Source organism: Aristolochia californica, unplaced genomic scaffold (genome assembly GCF_029961685.1).
Source record: "Aristolochia californica isolate CCGP_79_NKW_82.1479 unplaced genomic scaffold, dmAriCali1.0.hap1 SCAF_5, whole genome shotgun sequence".
Taxonomy (NCBI): Eukaryota; Viridiplantae; Streptophyta; class Magnoliopsida; order Piperales; family Aristolochiaceae; genus Aristolochia; species Aristolochia californica.
In genome coordinates this window covers 43,178,790-43,205,417 of record NW_027182214.1, presented here as the reverse complement: position 1 = coordinate 43,205,417, position 26,628 = coordinate 43,178,790, and the positions used below count along the sequence as shown (strand labels likewise).

The 26,628-nt window shown below is 38.0% G+C and overlaps 5 protein-coding genes across 8 annotated transcripts; 2 read left to right on the top strand and 3 right to left on the bottom strand.

Annotated features, from left to right (window-relative positions):
- The first annotated feature begins 309 nt into the window (after positions 1–309).
- Positions 310–9,643, top strand: LOC137965992 (RNA polymerase II C-terminal domain phosphatase-like 2). Of its 4 annotated transcripts, none has more exons than XR_011116172.1 (20): positions 310–755; positions 835–1,305; positions 1,890–2,100; positions 2,311–2,468; positions 2,552–2,622; positions 2,764–2,869; positions 2,955–3,044; positions 3,277–3,400; positions 3,468–3,955; positions 4,062–4,119; positions 4,190–4,308; positions 4,407–4,460; positions 4,894–4,990; positions 6,934–7,160; positions 7,278–7,349; positions 7,578–7,643; positions 8,184–8,257; positions 8,441–8,648; positions 8,749–8,800; positions 8,918–9,643. XR_011116172.1 is itself a non-coding variant. In XM_068812421.1 (20 exons), the coding sequence occupies exons 1-19, from the start codon at positions 486–488 to the stop codon at positions 8,772–8,774; spliced, it is 2,871 nt and encodes a 956-aa protein (XP_068668522.1). In that variant the 5' UTR covers positions 310–485; the 3' UTR covers positions 8,775–8,800; positions 8,918–9,643. The 4 variants fall into 4 exon arrangements, 1 of the variants encoding a protein (XP_068668522.1); XM_068812421.1 differs by having other exon boundaries at positions 8,441–8,520; positions 8,740–8,800; XR_011116171.1 differs by having other exon boundaries at positions 8,749–9,643.
- A 771-nt stretch (positions 9,644–10,414) lies between these two features.
- LOC137965390 (uncharacterized) lies at positions 10,415–13,279 on the bottom strand. The gene is made up of 4 exons (XM_068811685.1): positions 13,076–13,279; positions 11,403–11,457; positions 11,134–11,294; positions 10,415–11,051 (listed from the first exon to the last, which is right to left on the bottom strand). Exons 1-4 carry the CDS (start codon positions 13,277–13,279, stop codon positions 10,575–10,577), a joined length of 897 nt encoding a protein of 298 aa, XP_068667786.1. The 3' UTR covers positions 10,415–10,574.
- Positions 13,280–17,148: 3,869 nt separating this feature from the next.
- On the bottom strand, positions 17,149–17,896 carry LOC137966342 (pleckstrin homology domain-containing protein 1-like). The gene has a single exon (XM_068812926.1). The coding sequence runs from the start codon at positions 17,784–17,786 to the stop codon at positions 17,349–17,351; it is 438 nt and encodes a 145-aa protein (XP_068669027.1). The 5' UTR covers positions 17,787–17,896; the 3' UTR covers positions 17,149–17,348.
- Positions 17,897–20,148: 2,252 nt separating this feature from the next.
- Positions 20,149–21,381, top strand: LOC137965389 (uncharacterized). The gene has a single exon (XM_068811684.1). It carries the CDS (start codon positions 20,149–20,151, stop codon positions 21,379–21,381), a length of 1,233 nt encoding a protein of 410 aa, XP_068667785.1.
- A 3,656-nt stretch (positions 21,382–25,037) lies between these two features.
- Positions 25,038–25,739, bottom strand: LOC137966540 (small ribosomal subunit protein bTHXc). Its single transcript, XM_068813201.1, has 3 exons — positions 25,504–25,739; positions 25,359–25,423; positions 25,038–25,267 (listed from the first exon to the last, which is right to left on the bottom strand). Exons 1-3 carry the CDS (start codon positions 25,661–25,663, stop codon positions 25,133–25,135), a joined length of 360 nt encoding a protein of 119 aa, XP_068669302.1. The 5' UTR covers positions 25,664–25,739; the 3' UTR covers positions 25,038–25,132.
- Positions 25,740–26,628: the final 889 nt, after the last annotated feature.

The window sequence follows — 26,628 nt, the reverse complement described above, 5'->3', positions numbered from 1 at the left end:
AACGAGTCTTCGAAACTGGACATGGTTGGGGCTTGGGTCGTCGCTACCTCTCGGACCCGACGTCTCAGATCAATACCGACTCACGAGTGCACTCGGTGGTCGCGAAAACCAACTCTTGACGTCTGCATCAGTTTCTTAAAAAAAAATAGAACCTTAAAAATCGAAGTAAATCAAGAATCCATCTACGCTATCTGTCGAGAAGTATCAGACAAATTGGTAAATTTTCAGAAAACTGAGGGCTTTGTAAGAGGAGTCCGAGCGTTCTATAAATACCAGCGTTGAGTGCCATTTAAACCGCTGGGAGGAAGGAGGGAGACGAGGACGAGACTTTGAGAGCATACGGGAGAGTGTGAGAGTGTGTTGTGTTCATAATAAGCGGGGAGGAAGTGGGCAATTAACTACGACACGTTCTCATTTTCGTCGATCTTCAAATCAGTTTTTGGCAAAATTGTTTTCCATCAGTGTGTTTATGCATTATCCAATCCATGAGTACTCTAGGGTTTAAATCCATAGTTTACCATGGCGATCTGTGCCTGGGCGAGGTACAGATGTTCCCCGCTGAAAGCCCGAATTTCCTGTTCCCGAAAAACGAAATTCGCATCAATTACCTCTCCTCGCCTAGCGAAAGATGCCCTCCTCTTTCAGTGCTTCAAACTATATCCCCTTTCACCGTGCGGTGCAAGCTGGAAGTAAAATCCATCTCTGAACAATCACCGTTTCATCGTCTATATGTTTCTTGCCTTACAGAACTCAAGGTCTTCCAATGAACTGGTTCTCTTTGTTTCATTTGTGAAAAGCTGACAATTCCTAACAGAATTTTATATATAATTTCAGACTGCGGTTGTGTTACTTGGGAATGAAGAGCTGCACTTGGTAGCAATGCAGGGAAAGATTGAGGCATTTCCATGTTTCTGGTGCTGTGCAGTCCCTGTAGGTCTCTATGCTTCTTGCTTGGGGATGCTTAATCTTCGTTGCCTTGCAATTGTTTTTGATCTCGACGAGACTCTTATTGTGGCAAACACGATGAAGTCTTTTGAAGATAGAATCGAATTTCTCCAAAGAAGAATTGCCTGTGAGACCGATGTACTCCGATCTTCTGGCATGAAAGCTGAGCTAAAGCGATATTGGGACGACAAAGCCTTGTTGAAGCAGTATTCCGAGAATGATCATGTCATGGATAATGGTAAACTGATCCAAATTCAGTTAGAGGAGGTTCCATCATTTTCTAGTAACCTGGACCGGGTTGTCCGGCCCATTATAAGGCTGCCAGATAGAAACGTTGTCCTGACGCGCATAAACCCTGAGGTTAGATTTCTGTTATTCTATGGGAATTTACTTCTTATTTGGTACGTATTACGTAAATTAGCCCATCCTTGCTTTTGTTTGACACTCAAATTCGATAGATTTACATATCAAGTTTACCTTAAGTAATCTCATCAGCCAGAGATTAGTTTTTTTTTTTTTTTTTTTGGAATTTGTGTATGAGCTTGTTTCTTATTTGGAAGGTAAATATAACTGCAATCAGTTCATCAGCTGTATTTGATTGACATTAACAACTTGAAAATTTCACATTTCAAGTGCAGTTTGAGCAATTTTGTCACCATGAAGCCGTGTGAACTCTCTGCACTTTGATAGATGTATATTGGGTTCATGTCCTAGTGCCTAGGCAACATTTTATGCTGCTCATGTCAACCTGCATCGAGTTCCTTAACTAGGAGTGGATATTGTGAATAATAGTAACGGGTGATGTTATGTATTAATTTGAGAATATCATAATAAAAAATGTGTATAGAGGTCATTCTGCAGTTTTTAACCTTTTAAATAAATAATTCATTTCTGCATTTTTTCCATGTTTTCTTACAGTTTATAGATTATTTATGTTTCGGCAGATCCGTGACACTAGTGTTCTAGTGAGGCTCCGACCAGCATGGGAGGATTTGAGGAGTTATTTGACAGCTAAAGGGCGCAAGAGGTTTGAAGTTTATGTTTGCACGATGGCTGAAAGAGATTATGCCCTAGAGATGTGGAGGCTTCTTGATCCAGAAGCACATCTCATAAGCCCACAACAACTAATGGACCGCATAGTATGTGTCAAATCAGGTTAGCACCTGCTCCCAAGAAGTTAAACCTTTTCACTAATATTTCATTGTATATTTCCCATCACATTATTGATTATGCCATCAAATTTCAATCATGTAAAAGACAGGAGATAAATATGCATTTTTTCAACAACAAAAAAAAAAAAATCTAGTTGCCGTGCTTTTTTTTTTTTTTTTGTGAATCTCATTGGAGCTCTTATGAGTTTTGTAGGTTTAAGGAAGTCACTGCTAAATGTTTTCCAAGATGGACTTTGCCACCCAAGAATGGCAATGGTGATTGATGACAGACTGAATGTTTGGGATGATGGTGATCAGCCTAGAGTTCATGTTGTACCTGCATTTACTCCATATTATGCTCCCCAGGCAGAGGTATGTGGTATCGTGCTTCCAGGCTTCCATGATGTTATACTTTTTATTACTAATTGAACCTGATACTTCTGATGCCTTGATAGATGGCATATGCTGTTCCTGTGCTCTGTGTTGCAAGAAATGTTGCATGCAATGTCAGAGGTGGCTTTTTCAAGTAAGTAAAATCAATTGATGTATGGCACTGATGTTTAATGCCGTCCTACCTAGGGCTTTCCCAAAAAAAAAAAAAAACACCACCTCATTTAGGAAGCTACATAAAGTTGTCTGACATGTCTGAAATATTCATACTTTACAGAGAATTTGATGAGAATCTTTTGCGAAGAATTTTTGATCTGCGCTATGAAGATGAGGTTAAGGATTTGCCCTCTGCACCTGATGTGAGGCACTACTTGATGTCAGAGGTAACAAAACCTGTTTTATCTTGAAAGCTTAGATGACATGGAGGATCACTGTATTTAAATATACATTTTTCAAATAATTGGCTAGGATCCTGGCTTTGTACCAAATGGCAACAGGGAAGTTCCTGTCCTGGAGGGCATGAGTGGTGCTGAAGTAGATCGAAGATTGAACCGATTGGTGAGTCAATGTGTGTCTTATTTTGCACCTGGGGCGGGATGTATTTTGTCATATAATTTAACTGAGTGCTTTATATGTTAAAAAATCTTATTTGCTCCATTAATAGCACAATGTCTGATTATGGTTGTGTGGGGATACCATACATATGTTGCAGGTAGAAGTCATTTTTATTTTCTCATTGAAGTAAAATTTTCTGCATTCCAGATAATTTGGTGTTTGCTTCTGTTTCCAGGAATCTAATTTTCCTTTTGTCTCAAATGGCTCTGACTTGAGGCCTGAACCCTCTCAGCAACCATTAGCAGCTTCACCTAACTACATGCCACCACTAATTCCCAGACCAAATATACCTTCACCAAGTAAGCAATCATTCTATTTTGGGACTGTCTGTTCTGAGCAGGAGCTTATGTATGATGCCTCTTTTAGGACCTGGTTTACTTGGGGCTGCTCCTAGAGAAGGAGAGATTTCTCAGTCTGAAATAGAGAGGAGGAGACTCCTGATTTTACAACATGGACAGGATATCCGGAATTACAGCAGTTCTGGTGATCCTCCTCTTGTTCAAAGGCCACCTGGAGATCCTCCTCTTCTTCAAAGGCCAACTGAAGATCCTTCTCTTGTTCAAAGGCCAACTGGAGATCCTCCTCTTGTTCAAAGGCCACCTGGTGATCCTCTTCTTGTTCAAAGGCCACCAGCACCAATCTCAGTGATGCCAACTCAGCGACATGGAGGCTGGCTTGTAGCAGAGGAAGATATTGGAGCTGGACTGCCTACTAAGCACTCACTTGGACTAGCCAAAGAGCCTGATGCGTTGTTGCTTGATAAGAATCGAGCCCTTAATCCATCTCATCACAGTAATGAGATTTCAGTTCCTTCTGGTCAACCCCATAGTGTTTCTTTAATGAAAACTGAGGAGGTTTGTGTTTGCATTACTTTCTTGATGTACCCATCTGATCAATTATTGTCATTTTATGTATAGGAGTTTTATTAGTCATAAGAAAACTCTACTTGTGTATATGTAGGCATACGTTGGAGATGAAAGGCACAAGCAAAATCATCTGCGAGGAAGTCATTCAGCTGGTATTGTTATTTGTCACTTAATGTTGCATTGAGTTACTCCCCCCTGTTCTCTGAGTGAACTGTATTTCAGGTGATGATGAAGTGTTGCACACATCTATTAGCAATGCTGTGACTGGAACGTTATCTACACAGCCATCTGCTCTATCTGTTAGTGTGCTACAAGAAATTGGGCGGAGATGTGTGTCTAAGGTATAGTTATTTCGGATTTGTAGCTTATATTTGTATTTTGAGGGTTTCGTCCTTCCCCTTTCTCCTTTTCTTCTCCCTCACCTTTCCTTTTTCTACAGGTTGAGTTCAGGTCAGTTATGAGTGCGAGTAAGGTCCTCCAGTTCTCTGTTGAGGTAAGTTTATTTTTGTTTAATATTTAATTTTATTTTCTATTTTCTCTGTTTGATAATATTCATAAAAGTGATCTAATGATGATCTGTATTGCTTTATAAAATATATCTTAAGTTGGTTTGATATTCTCAACAATGGAGGTCATAGTTAGGGGTGTCCATTTCTGACATGCATCCCAGTTGTACCTGAAGCTGGTTCTTGTTTTTCATTTTGATCCAGCAATCCCTACCATGTTTGCATATTACACTACCTTGAATGTGACAACCAGCCAGGATTTGAATTAGTCCATCTTTTATATAAGGAGATTAACTGAACAGTTCAAAATTTGCAGGCTCAGCTAGTGCTGGCTTCATTATCATGATCCAGCCCAAATCAGACCTACTAGATATGTTGTTTCTGATATCCTCTGTGCTTATCAATGTTATAATGGTTCAGGTTCTGTTCAATGGTGAAAAGATGGGTTCTGGAATGGGCAGAACAAGGAAAGAGGCTCAACTTCAAGCTGCTGATAATGCTCTTCACAGTTTGGCCAGTGAGACCTTTTGTGCTTTATCAGTGGTCCAATTCCTGTTGTTGATCTAATTATGCCTAATGTTTGCATCATTTGCTAATAATATATTTCTTAATAGGAAATGCTTTATTGGGGGCATATTGCTGTAGGATCAATGGAAAGAAAGACCCTTAGTACCAAGTAACATTGTTGGCCCAGATGCTTGTATGGAAGATAACATAGAATCTGATCTGGTGATGATAATGGTACCATATGCATTGAGTTGTCCATCTAGTTCCTATTCATTTTCTCCATCTGATTCCTGTGCTTGAAAAGGGACTTGTTAGTGAAACTTTTATGTGGTAACTAGGTTATATTGGATCACCTACATGAATGTTTAAATTTTTCTGAATTAAAAAGACTTATTTTAATGGTTACTCAAAGTGTTAACTTATTCGTCATGAGCTAAACAGATTACAAGTTGGATTGAGTGTTTTGGAGATTTAAATTGTTATCTTTGATAACCGTTTTTTCCCCTAAACCAGGATGATCTTTCCAAAGTTCCTAGGCTTTAACTTCATCCTGTTGTATTCTATGCGAAGATGTTGTTGCAAATCTTTTATTTGAAATGGAATTGGAGTTGCCATACAAGGTGTGAATTGTGGGATTTGTTGGTGGGTAAAGTTTACCAGTCTCTAATTGTATGTGTTTCACATTATTGGTTTATTGTTTGAGAGTGAGAGTTATTGTGTGTGGGAGAACATTCTCACATTGGTTTTGGCTTAAAAAAGCCCAACACTTATTAGTGGGGGAGAGACCTCCTAGCTTCAGCTAGTCATTTCAGGAGGAACTAGCCCAACTTTAACAAGCTATTAGAGTCAACATGAGCCTGTGTTTTTGTTTTGCGTGAGCTGTGTTTGTTCTCTATGGCTTGTGTTTGTTTTCCATGTTTTGAGCTAGGTTGTTGGTTTATGCCTGGATGTGAGGGTGAGTATTAGTGGCTAAAGAAATCCACTAGTCTATCATTATACATGTGCTCTAGGTCTCATGCTAGTTGTTTGAGACTGAAAATTAAAATGTGGAACAAACCCAACTTTAACATGGTATTAACGTCAACTTGAGCGTGTTTTTTTTTTTTTTTTTGTGATCTGTGTTTGTTCTCTATGGCTTGTATGTATGTTTTCCATTTTTTGAGCTGGGTATGCCTGGACATGAGGGGGGAGTGTTAGTGGGTAAAAAAATCCACTGGTCTATCATTGTACATGTGCTCTACGTCTCACGCTAGTTCTTTGAGAGAGAAAATTAAAATGTATGGGAAAAAAAGTCCTAGACTATTAGTTGGGAAAGGCCTAAGGTTAGCGGGTCATTTGGGAGGAGCTGACCACACTCTACTGCTGAAAAAAAAATCAAGTTCTTGCATGATATAATGGTAGACCTGAGCCATCTATATTAAATCTTGGAAGCCTGGTTACAATATGTTTTCCTTTCCAATGCTCGATTGAGGAATTTTCATACAAATATCTGATTCAGGGCTGATATGTATCATAATTTTAGGCACTAAATCCCATCTTTCATTCAGCAAGCTATTGATGTTGGACTGTTCCCACATGAAAAGTAACTTATATAGTTCTACAAATACTTCATGTGAAAGTAAATTAGGAGGAAAAAAATATGCTTCATATAAAAGGAATGATATAAGAAAAAGGCAGCTGGCATGTAATGGAACAAAGCAAAGCGAACCTAGAAAAGCTACCAAGAGTTCTGAGAGAACGTCTTTGAGCATAGGGATAAATATGTAAATATATTTTTATTTGTACTACCTTTTCTTGGTATAGGTAAGCCAACATTAATTTGTTATAGGACCTTATCGAACTCAATTAAGGATGCTTCATAAATCATCCTCCAATTGTTCTATCATTTGCTAGTTCCATTCCTAGGATGCTATTCTGTGGGTCTTTCTTCAGTACTCGCATCTATTGCTGCAGGTAAGTATGTGGCAAATATCGGACCTGATTGTGGACCATCAGATGGAAACCTTGATGCGATTTTACATGAGAGGGAAAACGGATTTCTGATAGATACTGTAAGTCCTTCTGGATTGGATGAATTATCAAGAACAGTAGAATTGCCTTCTTCAAGTGCATCTGCGCAGCTAGGATTGGTGGAGGATTCAAAAAGATTATCAGCTGTTGTTGCTGGGATTGAAGAATTAGTAAGAGATTTATACCATAGATGATTAAACTACTTTACAGAATAGAGATATATTTAGCTAATGGATGTAATGTCATTCATTCTTTTTTTTTTTTTTTTTTGTTGGTATTACTTGGAGGGGCTGAGTCCAGTTTTCCAAGATCAGATGCCAGCCACAATCGCTTTGAATGAAGGGCAGTTCTATTGTCAGGTAAAAGTGATTTATCTTGTTTCTGCTTTCTGTAATTGTTTACTTGATGTTTGATTAGTACTTTTGTTTACTTGACCTTTGGTTATTACTTTTGTTTAGTTGTCGTTTGATTATTACTTCTGGTCTGCCTAACTGTTTCCTTCATTTAATATTTGCTAGATTTATCTAGCTTTGAGTGCATTCTGGTCTCAAAGTTGGTTCATTTCCTTGTTTTACCTCCTGTTATAGGTTGAAATAGGTGGACAGATTGTAGGAAAAGGTGTTGGACCTAGCAAGGAGGGAGCTAAGCTGCAGGTTATGGTTTTTTATGACTTCAATATGATTGAACTGTAAAAGTATTTTTTTCCCACAATCATTGGTAAATTATTATTGGAAGTGTTTGTAACCAGGAAAAGAAGAGATAATGCTTTTTACTACAGTTGAGTAGAAGATGCTGTCCCCTCATAAAGATTCTTGCTACTAAAAAAAAAAAGAAAATTGAATATTTTGAATTATAAATGCTTTATCTTTAATCATTATCAAGGTCACTGGCCATATCAGATATGGAATTCAAGTGTATTTTTCTTCTAAATTTACTTTTTATTTTCTTTGGTAGTCCTGATCACTTCCATTGCATGTTTTGAATTCTCCCTTTTCATCCCTTTCCACATTGAAAGATATTCTTAGATAAATTTCAGAAACTTGGAACAAGGACAATGGATAGGAAAAAAATATTTTTAATAATTTAGAGTTTTAGGTGCATTTGTTTTTAAAAAATTGTTAACCTTTTGGTTCAAAAGCTTCTCTTCTCTGTGACCTGGTTTATGTCTGATTTGTGCTGATATTTTATCATAGGCTGCTGAGGAGGCACTGGGAAGCCTAAAATCTGCGATGAATCAACAGGCACAGAAGCGTGTAAGTTCACCAAGGTGACTTTGCAGTACTCTAGTAACTTCTGTATGTTGGGTTTATAGAGTTCATATTTCAGTAATACACGCATCCTGGTCCTTGAATATTGATCTATCATGAGGTAACTCCTGACTTCTCTATTCGTGACAATAAGTTGGTGAATTTCTTAAAAGCTATTGGTGTTAATGATCTTTCTTCTTCAGGCCATTACAAACCGCCCCAACCAAATGTTCAAAGGATGAAGTCCAACAAGGATCAGAAAGTCTATCATCCTTGAGGCACAGTAAGAACCGCAATACAAGCACTTGAGATAGAATCAAAAGTCTCCTAGGCATTCTCTGAGATTTGGAATTGAACAAAGTGCTGCATTAATTGTTCAAATTGAGGCCATTGAACCTCTCAAAGTTTGAGGTTGGTGGTCTTAGTGCGACTCCAGTATTTTCTCTTTTGACAATTATATAAGGTTCACTTGAATTATAGAATCTTAACTGTTGACCTGTAGCTTGTGCAGGTACTCTTGCATTCAGTTCTAATTAGTGGCCAAATTGCAAGGACACCTAAAGGTGAACAATTTAGCACATCCTACATGATCTATATCTATTTGTTTAGGGGCTCTATGTTCGCAGTTGTCACATCTGTTCATAATCATAGATTGAAGTTATTGCTGTTTTTTTCTTGAGGCAATCTTAATACTCTCCCGAAACGAGGGAAGAAGGCACGGAGGGTATTGGTAAGAACAGTTCTCACCCAAATCCCGTGAACTAAATCAAAGAAATTGCCATTCAAAACCAATCGGACTGAGAGGAAGGGAGAAGATCTGTAGAGGCAATATCATTCATTTCTCATGGGATAAAAAGGTGCCAAATCCTAATACTGACCTATTGGAGGACGGTGTCATTGGCCTTCTCATTTTGGGTTTTTATCAAACATCTTATGCTATATTTGTCATCATCATCAATGGAAGTTCATTTTAGTCAAATGATGATGTGTCTAGCCTCCTTTGGCGTCAGACATGTGGTCCAAAAATATGAATGCACAGTTGATGGTTTGATCCTGTGGGCCTCCTTACGACTCGCGTAAACTTTTCAATTTCGTGTTTTTGTGGTGCTTGTATTCAAACTCTGCTTGTGTTGTTGGAGGATACGTATTGTGGAAAAAAGGTGGTTGAAGTTGGTATAAAAGATAAAAGAAAATTGATTGTCAAAATAACAGCATTGGACAGGGTTTATGCAGAGAGCCAACGGACCTCTGAGAAATTCTCATCTCCTCGAGAGTCTGACAGCCTAGGCTCCCAAAATAATTATGTATCTTTTGTTGTAAAAGTATATTTCGTATTGACTATTATCGATATTCAACTGAAAGCTTGCTTTAATTATATTCAGAGAAAAAGAGTTAAGACTTCATATATTGTGGCACCATTTTTGGTATTAGAGAGTCCATGAATTGATGATAGCATTGAGTCATTGAAGTTCTGCCGTAAAAAGTCATCGACAAGATTTCAGGTTAAGCAGTAGAAAAACAGGGTCTTGACATGACGACCAACATTTGAGCTAACACGAAGCAGAAGCAAAAACTTTGCTATGTCTCCTAGGTGCAAGAGCTTTAACTAGTATTATAGATGCACAAAGCACAAAATCTTTCCTTAGTTAATTCTCCTAATGTGCCCACCACATGGATGTCATGTCAAAGTAGCTTCTATACAATATGATAGCAAACTTACTTCTTGGGTTCACAATTTTTTTTTCTTTTTTATAAAACAATGTAATTTCGACAAAATGAGTTCATCAATTTGTCACTCTGAATTTTCCTTCCCCAATGGACGTCATTTTCAAGCACATATTATCTGTAGCAGGTGCTTTGCTGGGTAATTTCAACGGATTTGGTATTTTCCATATAATAAAACACTTGAAACCCCTTCTCTGAGAGAAGAATCATAACCATTACATTCTCCTGGTGGAGGACATCATACCTACCTGTTATCATTTTTATCCTCAGTGCTGTCACAAGTGCTTACTGAGAGCTTCATTTGATCTTCAACATTTTGAATACTAGATATTATTTTTCACTCATTTGATGACAAAGAAACTCTTTAATTTGAAGAAACAAATCAGATGAATGATTGTAACTAAAGTCTGCTAGATTTCTACATTTCAAAACTATTTAATTGCCATCTAGAGAACATTATTGCCATGTCGTACTCATCTCTGATATTAATAGTCAAAACCAGAGCCTCAGTAACACAGCATAGCTATTATCAATTCAGTTTGAAGCAAAACTAATCAGTAGCGTGGTTGTGAATTGGTCTGGAGATAAGAAAATTTGGAAACTCACACTGGATCAATCAAAAACAATTACCTCAGGTGCCATTTGGCTGTTGGATTCTTCAGTTGCAACAAAGGCATGAACAATCGCCTCATCCATGGATGCTTTCAAAGAAAACTCTTCTGGTGCTAGTGGTTTTGGATTGGGAGTCAAAGCAGGAACCAGAACAGAACTTTCTTCAGTAATGATGATAGGATTTTCTTCTTGCGTCAAGATTATTGGATTGTTTTCAGAAGTTAATGTATCTTCCATCCCCACAAAAATCACAGCTAGTCCATTTTGGTCTGTTATGGATTCCTCATACTCACTTTGTGTTGTCTCCTCTTCTCTTATTTCTTGCAGCTCCAGATTTTCCCAATCTTCTGTTACAACAATGGTTTTGTTGCTTTCCCATGTTTGTAAGAAACGGTCTGGGCCCGGTTGCCATTCAACTTCTCCAGAAGGTCCCTTAAGTATGAATTTGAAATGGATTGATTTTCCACAGGGTATATCCTGTTCAGAGAACAAAATTGCAGCATAAGGGTACTAGGAAGGCCAGGAAACATTAATTCCTAGTTTCTATGATAGACAGTACCAGTTCTGCTGTCCAAATGTGACCCTCTGACCATTGCAGTGGTACCGCATTCGATGTATCCCAGAGACCAAATATAGGATCTTCCCCAGCAAGAAGAAAATGCTCCCCAAATTGGCATGCCCTATGTAATTTGAATTTTACATGAACTGTTCTCAAAGCATCTGAAAAACCAAAAAGATTAAAGTCAATGTCAAATAAGAAGAATAGCGAAGAAATATCACCAGATGGGAGGAATAAGACAAAATCACAAAATGAGGAGCAAGACTAACAAGTAGTTTGGATCTCAGTTTGCTCGATCTCATTTTCCTCAATTGTTAGAACTGCCTGTGGTAACAAGGTTTAACAAATTAGTTTGCTCAAATGATAAACTATTTTGATTGCCACATGCTCAAAACAAAAAAAAATAGATTCATGAGTGCTTTTATGACATCCTTGATCCCATCTTAATGATATTCGATAGGCATTTTCGCCTACTTGATTTGTAGGTATTGCTAGAACTGAGCATTGAAGTGTAGAAGTTCAATCAAATAATCATTTATTTCCCTACATCACAATAAACCATTCCTAACTTGGTGACTTATAAAATAGATGAGATAAATTAAACCCTGAGATAATTTAATAATAAATGTGCATACTGGTCTAGTCTGAGTTACTGTGCAGAGGGAAAATAGGGATTTCCTTTTACTAGACATGTAAATGAGACAGAAAATTATTCCAACCAAAGAATACCATTAAAGAATGAGGAATGCCGCGAAACCCTGGATGTATGGATGAACCTTCATGACCCATACGAATTTCAATAGTAGAATTTAAAACGTGTAAAAGACTGTTACAAATTTCAACAGTAACATTAACAATTTTGGAATGTTAAATTGAGAACAGAGTGCATGACAAGAAAAAGAAATTGCCGTTTGGATCTGTACAGGTAGATCCTTCGTTTGCCTGAAGTGCATTACTTCATCTAGTAGAAGTTGTTCTATAAAAGATTAAGAACATAAAGGTGTTTGGGTAAAGTTGTATCACCAAGAACGATCTACTCTTTGTTGGAAGGAGATTTGTTGCTACAGTTATTAATGATCACGAAAGTAAAGAAATTATTCTCAGAGACGCTGAAAAGGGAGCAGAAAAAGAGAGAAAGACCTGCACATGATCAACATTGAAAATGTGAGCAGAAAATGTACCAACACAGGCAATTTGATCACGAAACCAGTCATAGAATGGACACTAAGATAGACAAGAAAGATAATGAAGGCATAAAAACAAGAATGAGGCAAAAGAAATAAATCAGGTCCGCCTCTTTTGAGAAGTGAGACATGCAAAAGATTCCGAACAATTAAAGCTACATAGAGGACAAACCAAAAAAGATTTCACTTACGATTTCAGACTATAAAACAAAAGGAATTAAAAATTAGAAAATTAGAAAGCCGATCTTAGTTTACGAGAACCAAATCATACAATGCATAGCGATCGTCTCCTAAGTTAACACTCCAAAAACAAACTGAAGGACAGCAAGAATTACGAAGCTAAGACAACGAGCTACCTCAAAATCAGCTGACAAACCAAAAACGACGTTCACTTCCGATTTCCGAAAATAAAACAAAAAGGATCGAGAATTTAAAAACTATGACCACCGATCCTAACTAATAAGAACCAAATCATACAATGCATAGCGATCGTCTCCGATGTTAAAACTCCAAAAACAAACTGAAGGACAGCAAGAATTACGAAGCCATGACAACGAGCTACCTAAAAATCACCTGACAAACCAAAAACGACAATCACTTCCGATTTTCGAAAATAAAACAAAGAGGATCGAGAATTAAAAAACTATTGAGCACCGATCCTAACTAATAAGAATCAAATCACAGAATGCTTAGCGATCGACTTGTATCATAAGTTAACACTGCCAGAAACAAACTGAAGGCAAGGAAAAACGAGCTACCTCCGAATCTGCGCACGCGCTAGATATCGGAAACGAACCAACAGTGTTGTGCAGCAGAACAGCCGAGGCTCCAAATTCGAGCTTCGGCAAGCGAACGATTCGAATCGCAGGTCTAAGAATCCCTCCGGATGATGACTTAACTACTCCGTAACAGTTTCCAGAGAACACTTTTAAAGCAGAGGTTCTCGGTAGAGTTTCCATCATCTCATCGGCTTTCGATTCTCTTCCTCCTGCTTCCAATCAGACCAAAATCTTCGCATTTGAGCTCCACGTTTTTCTTTGGCTTTCTTTTCTCTGAGTGGTGTTTCCTCTGTTTCGATTGGCAGTGGAGCAATTTAAATAAGGCATTTGGCGCGTCAGAATCGTTAACGGGATCGAGTAAAATAAGTGGAGAAGAAGTTTCTGGTGTTGGCACGTGGCGATTCGGGCATCTCTGTTTCCCGGTTCTTGGGGTGCGTAACTTGCTCAGTCCACTGCGTACGTTAAGCTGCTACTGTAAACTCGAGTATCTGGAAATGGGAAAAAACAAGGGAAAAAATATCTCAGGTTTGCCGACTCCCAAGCTTAGTCTACCGAACCGTCCGAATGCCAGTGTCAAAGCAGCCGCCTTGAAGAAAAACAGTACCGAACCTGCTCCATAAACACATGAGTTGAAATTGAATTAATTCATTTTACTTCAATTCAATTCTTCATTTTAACCCAAAGTTCCATAATAGTTCATTAAGAGTTTTAGTGGTGTCCGGAAAACCATATTTCAAAAATTCAAGTTTCAACGAGCTCTCAGTTGGAAATTTTTTTATTGAACTTGGTCAAGTACACGTGCTCTTTGAAAATCATCTATTAACTTCATATTACTTCTTGTGGTTTAATGCTTTAAAATTGTCGTTCATATTGAGTTGCTTTATGTGATTTCTTCATCTTAAAATCAATTCGATTCAATTATGAGCTTTGGTTTTGAAATCCAATTAGTGAAAAAACTTTTGAGCCGATATTTATATAAAATAAGTAATTAGGATTGGTGTACCAATCTATATTGTGCTTGTTTTGTGAAATTTACGTGATTGAGGGCTTTTGAAAAATGGTTGGAGTGAAAAGAAGTAACCATTGCATATTTTGTTCAAGCCTTATATACACAAGACCATTCTCATCTAAATTTCATTGAGGAGGGGTTAGTCAACATGAATCAGGACATGAATTTCAGTCGCATTATTCAATTCATGTCCTGAGGTCGTTAGTGGAGCGCCGGAGTTCAAGTCATGTACATGACTAACATGACTCACGATATCATGTCCAAATTATAAACGAAGGAAAGCGCTTTCCGCCCAATTTTGAGAATCATGTACATGAAACGAGCGCGCCCCTCTCTTTGTCGTACACCCTCTCCGTGAGTCTGCTCATTTCCATTTCCCGCACGCCTTCTCTCCCCGAGCTCTCTACTCCCTCTCTCGTCTCCACCGTCCCTCTCCGGTCTCCTTCTCTACGGCCTCTCCCTCTCGACCTTCGTTGTAGAGTACGGGAGACCGAGAGGCTCTGCGACGAAGGTCGAGAGGGAGAGGAGAGGGAGGTTGGCTGACAGGGGGGGGGACGTCGAGGGAGGAAGACTTCCCTCCCTCTCCTCTCCCTCTCTACCTCCGTCATAGAGCGTGGGAGGTCGAGCATTTGTTGCAGGGCTTCTCGGCCTCCCTCTCTTCTCCCTCTCGGCATAACGTCGGAGCGCCGTTGTTGCCCGCTAGCTCGGCGCCGTCGTTGTTGCCTGCTGGCTCGTCGCTGAGAAAGACGATGATGGTTTAATTTTTCCTAAGTAAGGAAAAATTAAACTATCCTCATAAAAATCATTAATTTATAATTTTTATTTATAAAATAATTATTTTTATTTATTTAATATATTTATTATATAATTACTATATTAAAATAGTGATTTAATAGTCATAATTAAAATATTGTTAAAATAAATATTTGATAAATTATTTTGGTTTAATTATCCGATTGCTATAATTAATTAAACCAATGGTTTTAAATTTTGTAATAATATATTATTAATTAATAATACATAAAATATATTATGTACAAATATATAGTGTGTTAAAATTATGATTAGATCAATTTTTTCTCTTAAATCATTCATTTTTAGGTTAAAGTATATCATATGTTATTAATAAATTAATAACTCAACTTATTACTTTTGTTTTTGTTATTTGTAACGTTGTTTATTTATTATTTGTAATTAATCATGTGCGTATTTTATTGGCTCATGTAATTACCGTATGAATTCACAAGAAAATATCTAATTCAATTAATAAATATATTAATATATTTAATTATACATTAAATAACTTATTCGTGTAGTAATAACGGTTGTTTTACCTAATTTGGGATTTAAGGATTATGTTGTAATTAAGTGTACTGTAAGGGTTTAGGGATTCTCTTTTTTTTTACGTTTTTCTCATGTTGGGGCACTAACACTGGAAACTGTTTTCCAGTGTACATGAAGTCGTCAACACTAACACCTTGCGAAGTTGAAGTTCATGTACATGACTGAAATGATCTTCATGTTGGAGATGAACATGAACTTCAAAAATCCATTTTGTTGACTAACCCTTCTGAGAGAAATCTAAATGGCTAAGGAAAAAGATTGTTAAGCCTTGGTTGCTGTTATTGCAAGCTATAAGTCCTTAAATAGGTAGGTGGAGTTGAAAAATCCTTATGTGAGTCTAGGTTGGTGTGCCTGGCGAGTTGTGATTGCCTAATTTGCTACTAGAAAATATTTTTGTGGGTTTAAGTTGGATAACCGAGTTTACTATTATTATAAATCAATGTGAGTGTGAGTTTTTTTAATTTGAATTTTATGGTCAATTGAGCCGTCTAAGTCCATATCGAGCAAAGTTATAATTGGCTCTAGAAGCAATTTGCCCTAAGATACGAACACCTTTGGGAGTGGACTAGTAATCTAAGATAAGATTGTGAACTACTATAAATCTTCATGTTTCTTTACATGATCGTGTATATGTGCTTAGACTTTGACTTTAAGACTAACATTATACTTTGGATTAATTAAAATTGTAAACACATATTAAGGTTTTTAAAAGGAGTTTATATTAGTAAAAAATTTAAATAAAACTATTCACCCCCCTCTAGATTTGTTCCACACCAAACCTACCCCTTTTTTCTGAGAGTTAGAACCATAACTGTAAACCAAATATATTTTCTTCCTTTGCAAACCATCCTAGACATGGAGAAAGTATCTGCTGAACAGGTGAGCTCAAAAGCTTTCTGATAGCTGAACTTGAGATAAATTTTGTCTTAAAAGAACCAGAGAATCAAAATCAAGAAGAAACACTTTCACCATGGAATTGACCTTAATGAGGAGCATCAAACAGTTTCCATTGAGTCACACCTGCCAATATAAAGTCCAGTCTACCTGCTATAGAGTGTAGCAATTAAATTGAAGCAGCAACTTCAGACTTCCAAGTTTGAAATATTGATGTCTTCAATAGTCCTCGAGATAAAAGAATCCTACATCTGAAACTAGATCCAGATATTATCCTCCCCCATGCAAGTTTAATTCATGAAATACTCGTACACTCAAAGAAGGAAGATCAGAGTGAGAGAGTGAGACTCCCATCTGTTTCGTAAAGACGCAGAGATCATCCTCATTAGCATTTAAATATTAAAAAGGATCTGTTGCCTGCCTCGACTTTAAGGTTTTAATCACAGTGCAGAGTGCAGACGTCCAGTAACTTATACCATCATATACGTTGGACAATCTCAGTGCTGTGAAAGTAGGAAACGCCTAACAATTTCTACAGCTAGATAGTTTAGAATTCTGCTACCTTCTCCTATATTGCTCTAATTTGCTCACAAAAATCTTAGATATTAATGAGCATCATGAGAAAAAAAGCTGACTGGAAAACAAGTTGATTACCCAAATAAAGACGGCATTCACCTAACACGATTTGGCCCAAAAATAACAAGGAAATGAAAAGGGAGATTGACTGAATTAGAGAGGCAGAAAACCCACCAACATATATCAAATTCAAGACCGTAACCCAAATCCAACCATTAAAGAACAAGAATTGCACACAAGAAAGCATTCTATAAACATCTAGAGATATGAATTCTCAGTTTCATTGACGAACAGGATCTAATTAAACATCCAAGACAAAGACAAACACGGAACAACCTAGAAAAAAAATGACGCCAAAATTATCGCGGAGAAAAGTTCTATACAAACCGATAAGATAAAAGAAAACCCTCCAGATTCGAGTCTTTTCCCTCAGCCGCTCGTTTTGCTATCATAATCGACGACTTCAGAATCAGTAACAGATCTCGAGTGCTGAACAATAGAGCGTCCGATGGAATTGATCCACTCTTCCTTCTCCTTCTCAGAATCGGCGATGAAATACATGGTCTCCTGGCTCGTGGAGAATTCGAAAGCGAATTGCTTGTTGAGGACGTCCTCGGCGCCCTTGACGGTGAGGCAGTTGCCGACGGGGATGACGCCACGGGGTTTGGAGGCACCGGTGACGTGAGATTCCTTGAACCAGAAAAGCTTCCCTTGCTTGAGGATGAACCAGCGGCGACGCCAGGTCTTGATGTATTCGCCCTGTTTAGTGAGCCACCCGGTGCGCTCCGGGTTGATCCAGAACTCGACGCCGCCGCCGACGTCGTCGGCGTTGGCAGTCCCAATCGCTGCGCGCCAGAGGCTCGCCATCGGCAACTGAGTGAAGAAGAGGGAGAGAATTTGTCGTCTCTGTCGCTGGCTCCCCTTGATCGCTCGTCTTGTTCGAGGAGGGTGGGCTGCGTGGAAGGAGACGAGTCGGTATCCTTTTGTTCCGTACCCAAAGAAAGCATTTTGCTAAAGTGCGCGTAGGACGACATCTCGACAGAGAGGTAGAGTTGGGTGTACCGGGAAGTCCAAACTCCTGTTGATTTTCATTTAATTTATTATTAAATATTTTAAATTTTATATTGTGATTATTAATATTAAGTTAAATTATGTGTTAATTTAAATATGAACGCAACTATTTAAGTTATTAAAATATATCTAATATTTTAATTATAATTAATTTAATTTTAGAATTATTATATTTATTATAAGTAAATATTATATTTCTTTATTATAAACTTATAAGAACTAAATTTTTATTTTTCTTATTTTGCATCCTTGAATTTAATTTAAGAACTTGGAGGACTGAATTGAGATTTTAGTATAATTAGAAAAATTAAGACTTGTAGACTACACTAACATTAGAATAGTCGATAATCTAGTATTGAATTTCAATTCTAGAACAATTTCTAATGCACTAATCACCCCTTAAAATTGGTACACATGCTCTAATTAACCCCTTAAAATCACTATAAATACTTCTTTAAGTGAATAGTCAAATAGAAAATTTATTATTTTAGTAAAAATAAATTTATTATTTAAACTTTCTCTTACAGCTTTATCAAAATGGTCTAAGCCAAGTTCGTCCAAATTGATTTGTTGATTTTCAGGACTCCATCGATTTAGCTCATGAAAAAAAAAGGGAGAGAGACCCATTGGGAGAAAACCCGAGGAAAAGAGGTTATGAACTTGATCATCCTAACTCTCCCCCTGAAGCTCTATTTATAGATTAATAAAACTACTGTATTATAATAATACCCCTAAACTTAGGGTTTAAAGTTTAGGGTTTTAACCTTGAAACTTTAACTTAATTACATCAATGTCATCTCTATGAAATAACTATTTATTTACCATACTGCCATCATTGTATGTGGCCCTATGGACCTTCTCTCTGTGGGCTTTGAGCCCGTCTTCTATATCTCTTGACTACATGGGTCTTCCTTGGTGTTATGCGCTCAGACCCATATTCCAACACACTTGGATATGTGGGCCTTCCTTGGTTGTGTAAGTTTTCGCCTATCTTTCGACACTCCCCCTCAAGTTGGAGGTTAGAGAATATCATGAACTCCCAGCTTGCTGCAAATGATCATGTTTGTAATATAAAAAAATGTGTTATTTTATCACTTTATATTAAATTAATGAGTAAAAAGTTATTAAATGTCTATGGGTTCTTAATTGTACCAGCTAAGAACATGTTAAGCTAATTGGGTATCCATTAAGTCCCCAATAAGCTTACTGGGTTCTTAAGGGTACCCAATAGGTTTATTGGTTCTGAGTTGGGTTTGGGTTTAGGTTTAGGTTAACCCACTCAAAGTGACAGCTAATCAAGATATCAAATAGGCGAGAAAATGAATCTTAAGGCGGTGTTCGTGCAAGCCACTTTGATTATTAATTTCCAACCCTAATCGCCACTGACGTGCAAAGGTGTGAAATGCTGAATTTTGAAGTCTATCCCCTATCATCTCCTCTTTCACAGATACGAACCTTTTACAGGCATTTGATTAATGGTTTTGTGAGTAATACTCTGTTTTTAATTATTTGATTCAGGACTATCTAAGCTAAGATTAATCACTAATCAATCCATAGTCCATGCCAATTGCTCGCGTTTATCTCTGCCGTCCAGCTTTATCCAGTCGTCGCCATTGTCCTGAGGCTGATGGGAGATAGCCGCCCCGGCCGGCGTGTCTCACGGCGGGAAAAGATGTTCAGTACGATAAGAGGACGATGGACTAAACGGAGATTATCGCTGGTTTAGTGAACGGGCCTTACACTATTAGGGGAATGCGTCTGGCCCCCTCACAACCAGTTGGATTTTCTTGCGTTATAGTATTTAGTTTCCTTAATTGAAAGTCGTTCTTTTTTTTGTTTTTGTTTTTAATGAGAGGAATCCAATTCCAGTTTCTTTCCATTTTTATTTGTATAATCTTCAAAATCTAATGGGAGAATACGGAAGGTACAGTCATGCACAGTAATCTTTTGCTGTTAGAGTCTAATGATCTCGACGAATCCTCCCCGTTAAACCAAAGCTTTAGTTCAATCAAGTTATATGTATGGCGGCTTCTTCGTATTCAACGTCTTTGAATATTCCAGTCGCAGAACCTTCTCTGTGTTTATCCCTCCGCCATGAGAGAGCGCTTTCGTGTTCTGTAAATTCGTGAGCGTGTTTGTTTATTGGAAGCGCAGGAACATGTTTAAGCCATCCGTATTTTCTTCCCTGTCGTTGGCTGCTCTGCTTTTGGTTGTGCTCCTGACTACCAGCGCCTTCTCCAATCTTTCCCTCCATTCCGCTGCGTTTGATTCTAGAACTGCGATTCGGGTCTTGCCGTCTCACAGAGATGGAAGGGAATTCAGGTCGAATTCTTCGCGGGTGGTTCGTCTTTCTGTGGAAGTGGAGATACAAGAGACTAGAGCCCTGGACCCGACTCCGATTCTGGCTCCGTTGAACGTCTCCGAGGGAGAAAGGATTGCGTGGTTTAAAGCAAACATGCCGTCGTTCCAGATTCTGCATCCGAACAGCTTGACGAGACAATTCGACGAAAGGGCTCAGGAGTTTCTCGACGGCAGGTGCGAGGGTAGGTTCTTCATGACATGGATCAAGCCCGCGAGATCGTTCGGCGAGCGGGAGTTTCTCTCCGTTGAGAGCCTCTTCAATGCTCACCCAGATGGGTGCTTGATGATCCTATCGACTACAATGGATTCCCATTACGGGGCGAGAATTCTGAAACCATTAGTGAAGGGCGGATACAGGGTGAAGGCACTCGCCCCTGACTTGGCGTTCCTGTTCGAGAAAACACCGGCTGCGACCTGGTTCAAAGAGCTGAAGAAGGGCAACGTAGACCCAGGCGAGATTCCACTCGCTCAGAACCTCTCCAATCTGCTAAGGCTCGCGGCTCTGTACAAATTCGGAGGTGTTTACTTGGACACAGATTTTATAATATTGAAGAAGCTATCTGGATTCAGAAACTCGATCGGAGCACAGACAATGGACAGGGAGACTGGGAATTGGAGCCGGGTGAATAATGCGATTCTGGTTTTCGACAAGAAACACCCACTTCTCTACAAATTTATTGAAGAATTCTCGCTCACGTTCAATGGGAATAAATGGGGGCACAATGGCCCGTACCTGGTTTCGAGAGTCGTGGAAAGAGTGCAGAGAAATCCGGCGTATAATTTCACCATCTTGCCGTCTATGGCGTTTTATCCCGTGGATTGGAATAGAATCAAGGGTCTTTTTCAGAAACCCGAGAATCCGAACATGGCGAAGTGGGTTTCGGCGAAGCTGCTTCAACTCAGGGGAGATACGTACGCGATTCATTTATGGAACAAGCAGAGCAGTTGTTTGAGGATTGAAGAAGGAAGTATTATGAGCAGAATCATTTCTGCGCACTGCCTCTTTTGCAGAAATCCATACAGTTCATGATTAACCTGATTGTTTGTTGATTGTTTTAAGCGTTTTATGATTCTTTCTCCTCTTGTAAATAAGAAAAAGTTCGTTTCAATCGCATTTTGCTGTTGAGCTAAGAAGATTCTATGAATCTTTGTCATGATAGCTAAATGCCTGTGTACTGATTCAATAGCCGCCACCGGAGAAGAGTTGAACGATCAAAATCTCCTTCCGCAGATCATAATTCCTAACCCGAATCCTCTGCATCTCCAGAAGCCCAAACTTCTGCGAAACTTCTGCTCGTCACTGGTCAACTATAACTTAGCAATGTTTCTCCACGGCGAAAACCTGTGAATGCATTCATCCTCGTCGCTGTCCCATAAACATATAGGCCTGATTACGGGAGATTCAAATGTGCTCCATATCAAGAACCTTCGCAGTAAGTGCTTCCCCCTTTGACCAGGTCAAGCAAACGGGTCCTTTTGTTGGAAGTCGAAGAGGAAGAAGAAAGGTAGAGAGATTTCCGGTATCGGATGATCTGTCTGATCCAAAGGGTCTCAGCATCTTCCTCCTCTTCCATGATCTCTGATCTCTTTTGCTGGGTTTCTTTAACATGTTTGATTCTCTTTTATCAGAAACCATCAAAACCAGGTGAGAAGAAACAGAGGAAGCCGGCGAAGTAGAATTCCAAATCATCAGTCGTCAATTAAGCTTTTTCCTATCTGTGGTTAGATTAGAACGTAAACAATAAAAAAAATCGCTGACGATATTGAACAGAGTAGGCAATGAAAACAAGCTCTTGGCTGCGTGGAATGTCTTAAACAAATGAAATCCCCATTCCCCACCAAACACTGCTGCTGTCTGAATTTCAATTGTTTATTGGGAGAATAATCTTAAGCGTTTCCATTAAAATTGAGCAATCTGACTTTGGAAATCTCCATCTTGAGTGGGTGTAATCTTCCATTTCCATTTTCAGGTCCAAATAATATCCAAATAACGATTTGATCTTACCTTCCAAACAAGGAATAAAGACTACCACGTGAAAACATTGTTTTCAGCCCTTATATGCCATATAATATCCAAATTGCTTGACTTTATCACGGCTCATCTTATACGAAAAGTCATTTGGTGCTAACAGCTGAGATAACTGAAAACCCGTTCAAAATGACGGGTGTCAACCAACCACTTGTTTGAATTTCTTGTGCATGGGGAGAAAAATGGCTGTGTTTTGTTTAATCCAATAGAGCAAAACACTTCAACCTCTTATTGGTTGTCAAGTAATTCAACTTTTAGGCCCTATTAGCGTGGAAATATTTGTAATAGAAATACATTTTCAGGGCCTATTAGTGTCACATGTTTCGTGAAAACACTTTTCTATATGAAAGATAGAAAATTCTTACCAAAGTCATATAATTTTTCAATTAAGATTTTCTAACCAAGATGGGTCGGAAAATTATATGATTTTTTTAATAAGTATTTGACAATTGATATTATAATACTTTTAACACAAAACAAATTCTTATGATAATTTTTTATTTAATAATTTATTTTACTGAAATTTTATTGGATAAATATGATAATATATGAGATTATTATTAATTTTATTTATTTTCCTAAAAAGGCACTAATATGTCCATTAAATATTCCTTGAATTTTTTAATATTTTCCATGTAATTTCTTAGTAAGTCACTAATAGGATTTTATCTAAAGGTTTTTTTTTGAAAATATGTACCCTAAGAAAAACATTTCTAACTTTTCCTGAGATATAAATTTCCAACCGATAAGATTCAATTTTGCCGAGATTTTGTATCACTAAGAATGACCAGATAAAATGTCTCTCAAAACCTGTACAAAAGAAGGTTAGGTGATGTTATTCAAGAAATGTCACAAAACGAAGACACCCACCCTTAATAAAATATGACCTTGTTTTTTCGTTTGAAGATGACTCATACAGAAGCAAGAGAGCGAAACTCATCAAGAGTAGAGACAATACAATCGGATTGTCCATTTACATAGTTCCGCCATTGATTCTATTTCAAGCTGATGCAATTCAGAAAATGTCACAAGTCACTATGGGGCTGCCCCAGATTAGTTGTTTTATCTTCCTTAGATGCATAATCAAGTGCATGTTGAGAACACATCGATTCAGAAAATCCCAAAAGCAAATCATTTCAAGTATACCGTCACACTGATAAGTGAAATGCTTCAAGGGTCAAAATGATGGAATCTGCAGACTGCAGAAGCCATGGACAAGAAATTCAATGAAGATCACTTGAAAACAGGTAATTAAACAACAAAATAGTGAATGCAGGGAAGATTGAAGGAACAAGCAGCACTTAAGCAGAAACTGGAATCCATATTACTGTAGCTCCAAGCTGATGCAAAATAAATGATATACAAGGTAATCATGAAAGATGTGCTTCCTATTTTATCTTCTTATCGACGTAACAGAGCATCAAGCCCAATTAACATCAGTAAGAAGTTTGTGATTCTCAATAAGCTTCTCGCAGAAAAACTCTTAATCATCTTTCAGTTTTTCATACATCAGTAACACTTTAGTAGAGCAGCTTCATAAGATTTGAACAATGGCTTCCATAAGAGAAAAACCAAAACTCAGAACCACATCCTCCTTTCTTAGTCATATTCAATCAAGTTAATGGAAAATTCAATTTTAACAAAAAATTTCAGCTCCTGTCAAATTTTGATCAGGTGGGTAGACCACAACAAAAGGAAGAAAGCTTCCGATGTTCTAGTGAGTACATGACTGTATGCAATCAAATCAAAGTAGCCATTCTAGAATTGACACTTCTCTCATATTATAGGGCTCTAAGAATTAATCTGGAAATAAAAAAGCTCAAATGAGAGAAGGGATTGAACCTTTACTAGGCTGTTACTATCCTCATACGTTTGGTTGAAATTTGAAAAGTGCCATCAAATCTTCTTCAGTGGTTTCATCATATAGAGGAAAGAAACATTAAATCTAAATATCAAGTACTCATTCAGATCCGAATCGTTTTCCAAGTGCTTTCAATCAAATTCCACAAAGTAATAGGAGTTTAGGGAGAACCAAGGATAGCAACTCTCTCTTTTTCCATAGAAACTAAAGCTGAAACCTTTACTTGGTTGTTACTATCCTCATACGTTTGGTTGAAATTTGAAAAAAGCCATCAAATCGTCTTCAGTGGTTTCATCATATAGTGGAAACAAACATTACAGAGGAAAAATCTAAATATCAAGTACTCATTCAGATCAGAATCGTTTTCCAAGTGCTTTCAATCAAATTCCACAAAGTAATAGGAGTTTAGGGAGGACCAAGGATAGCAACTCTCTCTTTTTCCCTTGAAACTAAAGCTGAACCACCATAGTGACTCTTGAGAGGGTTTCGGACGATCAGAAGTTCTGACACTAAGTCCCTAAAACTTATAGCCCAACAATGAGACTAGCTGGATTTACAGCTTTGAGAGACCCCGTATTAAAAATTCTGCATGTCAAATTTCTGTTCCATTTTCAGTAGAAGCATCTTATAGATTTATTTCAGGCATAATGGCACCATGCTTGTAGAAGTTCCAGGAACACAAAAGAAGTGGGATTTTCAGTTGTTATAGGATGTCGAAGAGAGTTCAAGGCTGACCCTAATTTTGGAAAGACGTCGTCGGGAGAGGACAATTGAAATGAATGGGCTCAATAAAGCATGCGAGAAAAATCAAACTTAACAATTGGAAAAGTTATAGTCATAGAAATGTATTTCTTGGCATCATAAAAGCTACAAATCACAGGGCTGAACTCCTCAATTAGAAAACAAAGATTCATCAATGTCAATCTTCACAATCTCCCCATCATCAAACTTATCTTTCCTCGGTGGCCCAGAGGGTACCGGCACCCGAGGCGGACCTCTTCCCTTCTTCTTGTTCCGGGGCCTCGCCTGATGTAAACAAAAGTTATCAGAAACAGAAATTTCACAGCAGCAAATAGGAAGGGAGCTGCTTCAAATCGAGAAGCAGATCGAAACTTACATTTCCAAAAGAATGCTTGAATCGTTTTCCTTTGGCCGTTTTCTTATCCCCTCTACCACAGTAAACTGAAGCGAGAGAAGAGGCCGGTGGACATTAGTAGAGCAAATCGAGAGGCAGAAAAAGGGGAAGGGAGGTTATCTTATACCTGAGAGCTGCGGCAGAGGAGAAGTTGCGGTCATGGAAAGGGAGACGGGGGATGCGGGGACTGAAAGGCCGTGAAAATCAGTACGAGGGAAAGAGAGACGGGAGGGAAAATTGAGGGACTTAACAGCCATGGGAAGAGCTCCAATCGCCAAGGAAGCCATTTGGAACTAAGGATAAGGCGAGATACGTTACCCGTGAAAATATAAGAGACGGCCTACGACTTGTAAAGGCAGACTGAGGGGGTGACAATTTTTCCTGTGGACAGATGGGATTGGGTTCGGGTTTTATGTGAACCTGATTCAACTGTACCCGAAAACTTCAGTTTGTTTTTTTTTTTTTAGGATTCACCCTGCCGGTGATAGAGAACAATATGATAAGGATATGTACACTTGTAAGTGTACACTCATGTAAAATTTTTATTATTTTGGTAACTATAAATACATATATTAATGAAAGTAATACCATCAGAAAATATTTTTTTATCAATTTCTACATGGTATCAATGCTTAAGATCTGATTTTCTCTGCCACTGCCGCCGACCATTGGCACCTGAGCCTCGGCCTCCCAACACCGAGCTCAGTCTCTGGTCTCTCTCTCTGCAGAGCCTTGCAAAACATTTTGCTACACCTATTCGTTCAATGGTCTTGCACCATCAAGTGTATCGCAGCTGCCGTAAACAGTCATGTGCTGTCGACGAGCTTTGCTCCAAGTTTCTGCAAAGTCCGTTGGCAGTTTTTTTTTTTTTTTCAAAAATACCTTCGACGAGATTGCACGAAGAAAGAAAGAAAATACTAGGTATGAGCAGCGGAAGTGGGTTGCAGCTACAGAGGCTGCTTCCGATAAAGATTTTCAACGACGACAGATTGGTTCTAATTAATCAATTGAAAGCTCTAAGATCATATAGAATATAAGAATAAAGAAAAATATTGTCATAATTATTATTGATCAGTTGTAAACTATTTATAAATATAGGGATATTATGGAAAAAAAAATAGTGGGATTTTGGATAGGGAGGGGATGAAGAAGGGATGAGTCACATTTAATTATAATATAGTATAATATAATTAAAATTACAATTATAATTATTTTAATCATTATAAGTATCCTAACAATAATTATTATATAA

Excerpts from the sequence above, each read along its gene's own strand:
- LOC137965992 (XM_068812421.1), top strand. The coding sequence starts at position 486 with ATGAGTACTCTAGGGTTTAAATCCATAGTTTACCATGGCGATCTGTGC. Across the intron at positions 4,309-4,406 it reads GGCGGAGATGTGTGTCTAAG|GTTGAGTTCAGGTCAGTTAT; the intron begins GTATAGTTATTT and ends CTTTTTCTACAG. Across the intron at positions 4,461-4,893 it reads TCCTCCAGTTCTCTGTTGAG|GTTCTGTTCAATGGTGAAAA; the intron begins GTAAGTTTATTT and ends ATAATGGTTCAG.
- LOC137965390 (XM_068811685.1), bottom strand. The coding sequence starts at position 13,279 with ATGATGGAAACTCTACCGAGAACCTCTGCTTTAAAAGTGTTCTCTGGA. Across the intron at positions 11,295-11,402 it reads AACTGAGATCCAAACTACTT|ATGCTTTGAGAACAGTTCAT; the intron begins GTTAGTCTTGCT and ends TTGGTTTTTCAG. Across the intron at positions 11,052-11,133 it reads ACATTTGGACAGCAGAACTG|GATATACCCTGTGGAAAATC; the intron begins GTACTGTCTATC and ends TTCTCTGAACAG.
- LOC137966342 (XM_068812926.1), bottom strand. The coding sequence starts at position 17,786 with ATGGCGAGCCTCTGGCGCGCAGCGATTGGGACTGCCAACGCCGACGAC.
- LOC137965389 (XM_068811684.1), top strand. The coding sequence starts at position 20,149 with ATGTTTAAGCCATCCGTATTTTCTTCCCTGTCGTTGGCTGCTCTGCTT.
- LOC137966540 (XM_068813201.1), bottom strand. The coding sequence starts at position 25,663 with ATGGCTTCCTTGGCGATTGGAGCTCTTCCCATGGCTGTTAAGTCCCTC. Across the intron at positions 25,424-25,503 it reads TCCTCTGCCGCAGCTCTCAG|TTTACTGTGGTAGAGGGGAT; the intron begins GTATAAGATAAC and ends CTCTCGCTTCAG. Across the intron at positions 25,268-25,358 it reads TCAAGCATTCTTTTGGAAAT|GCGAGGCCCCGGAACAAGAA; the intron begins GTAAGTTTCGAT and ends TGTTTACATCAG.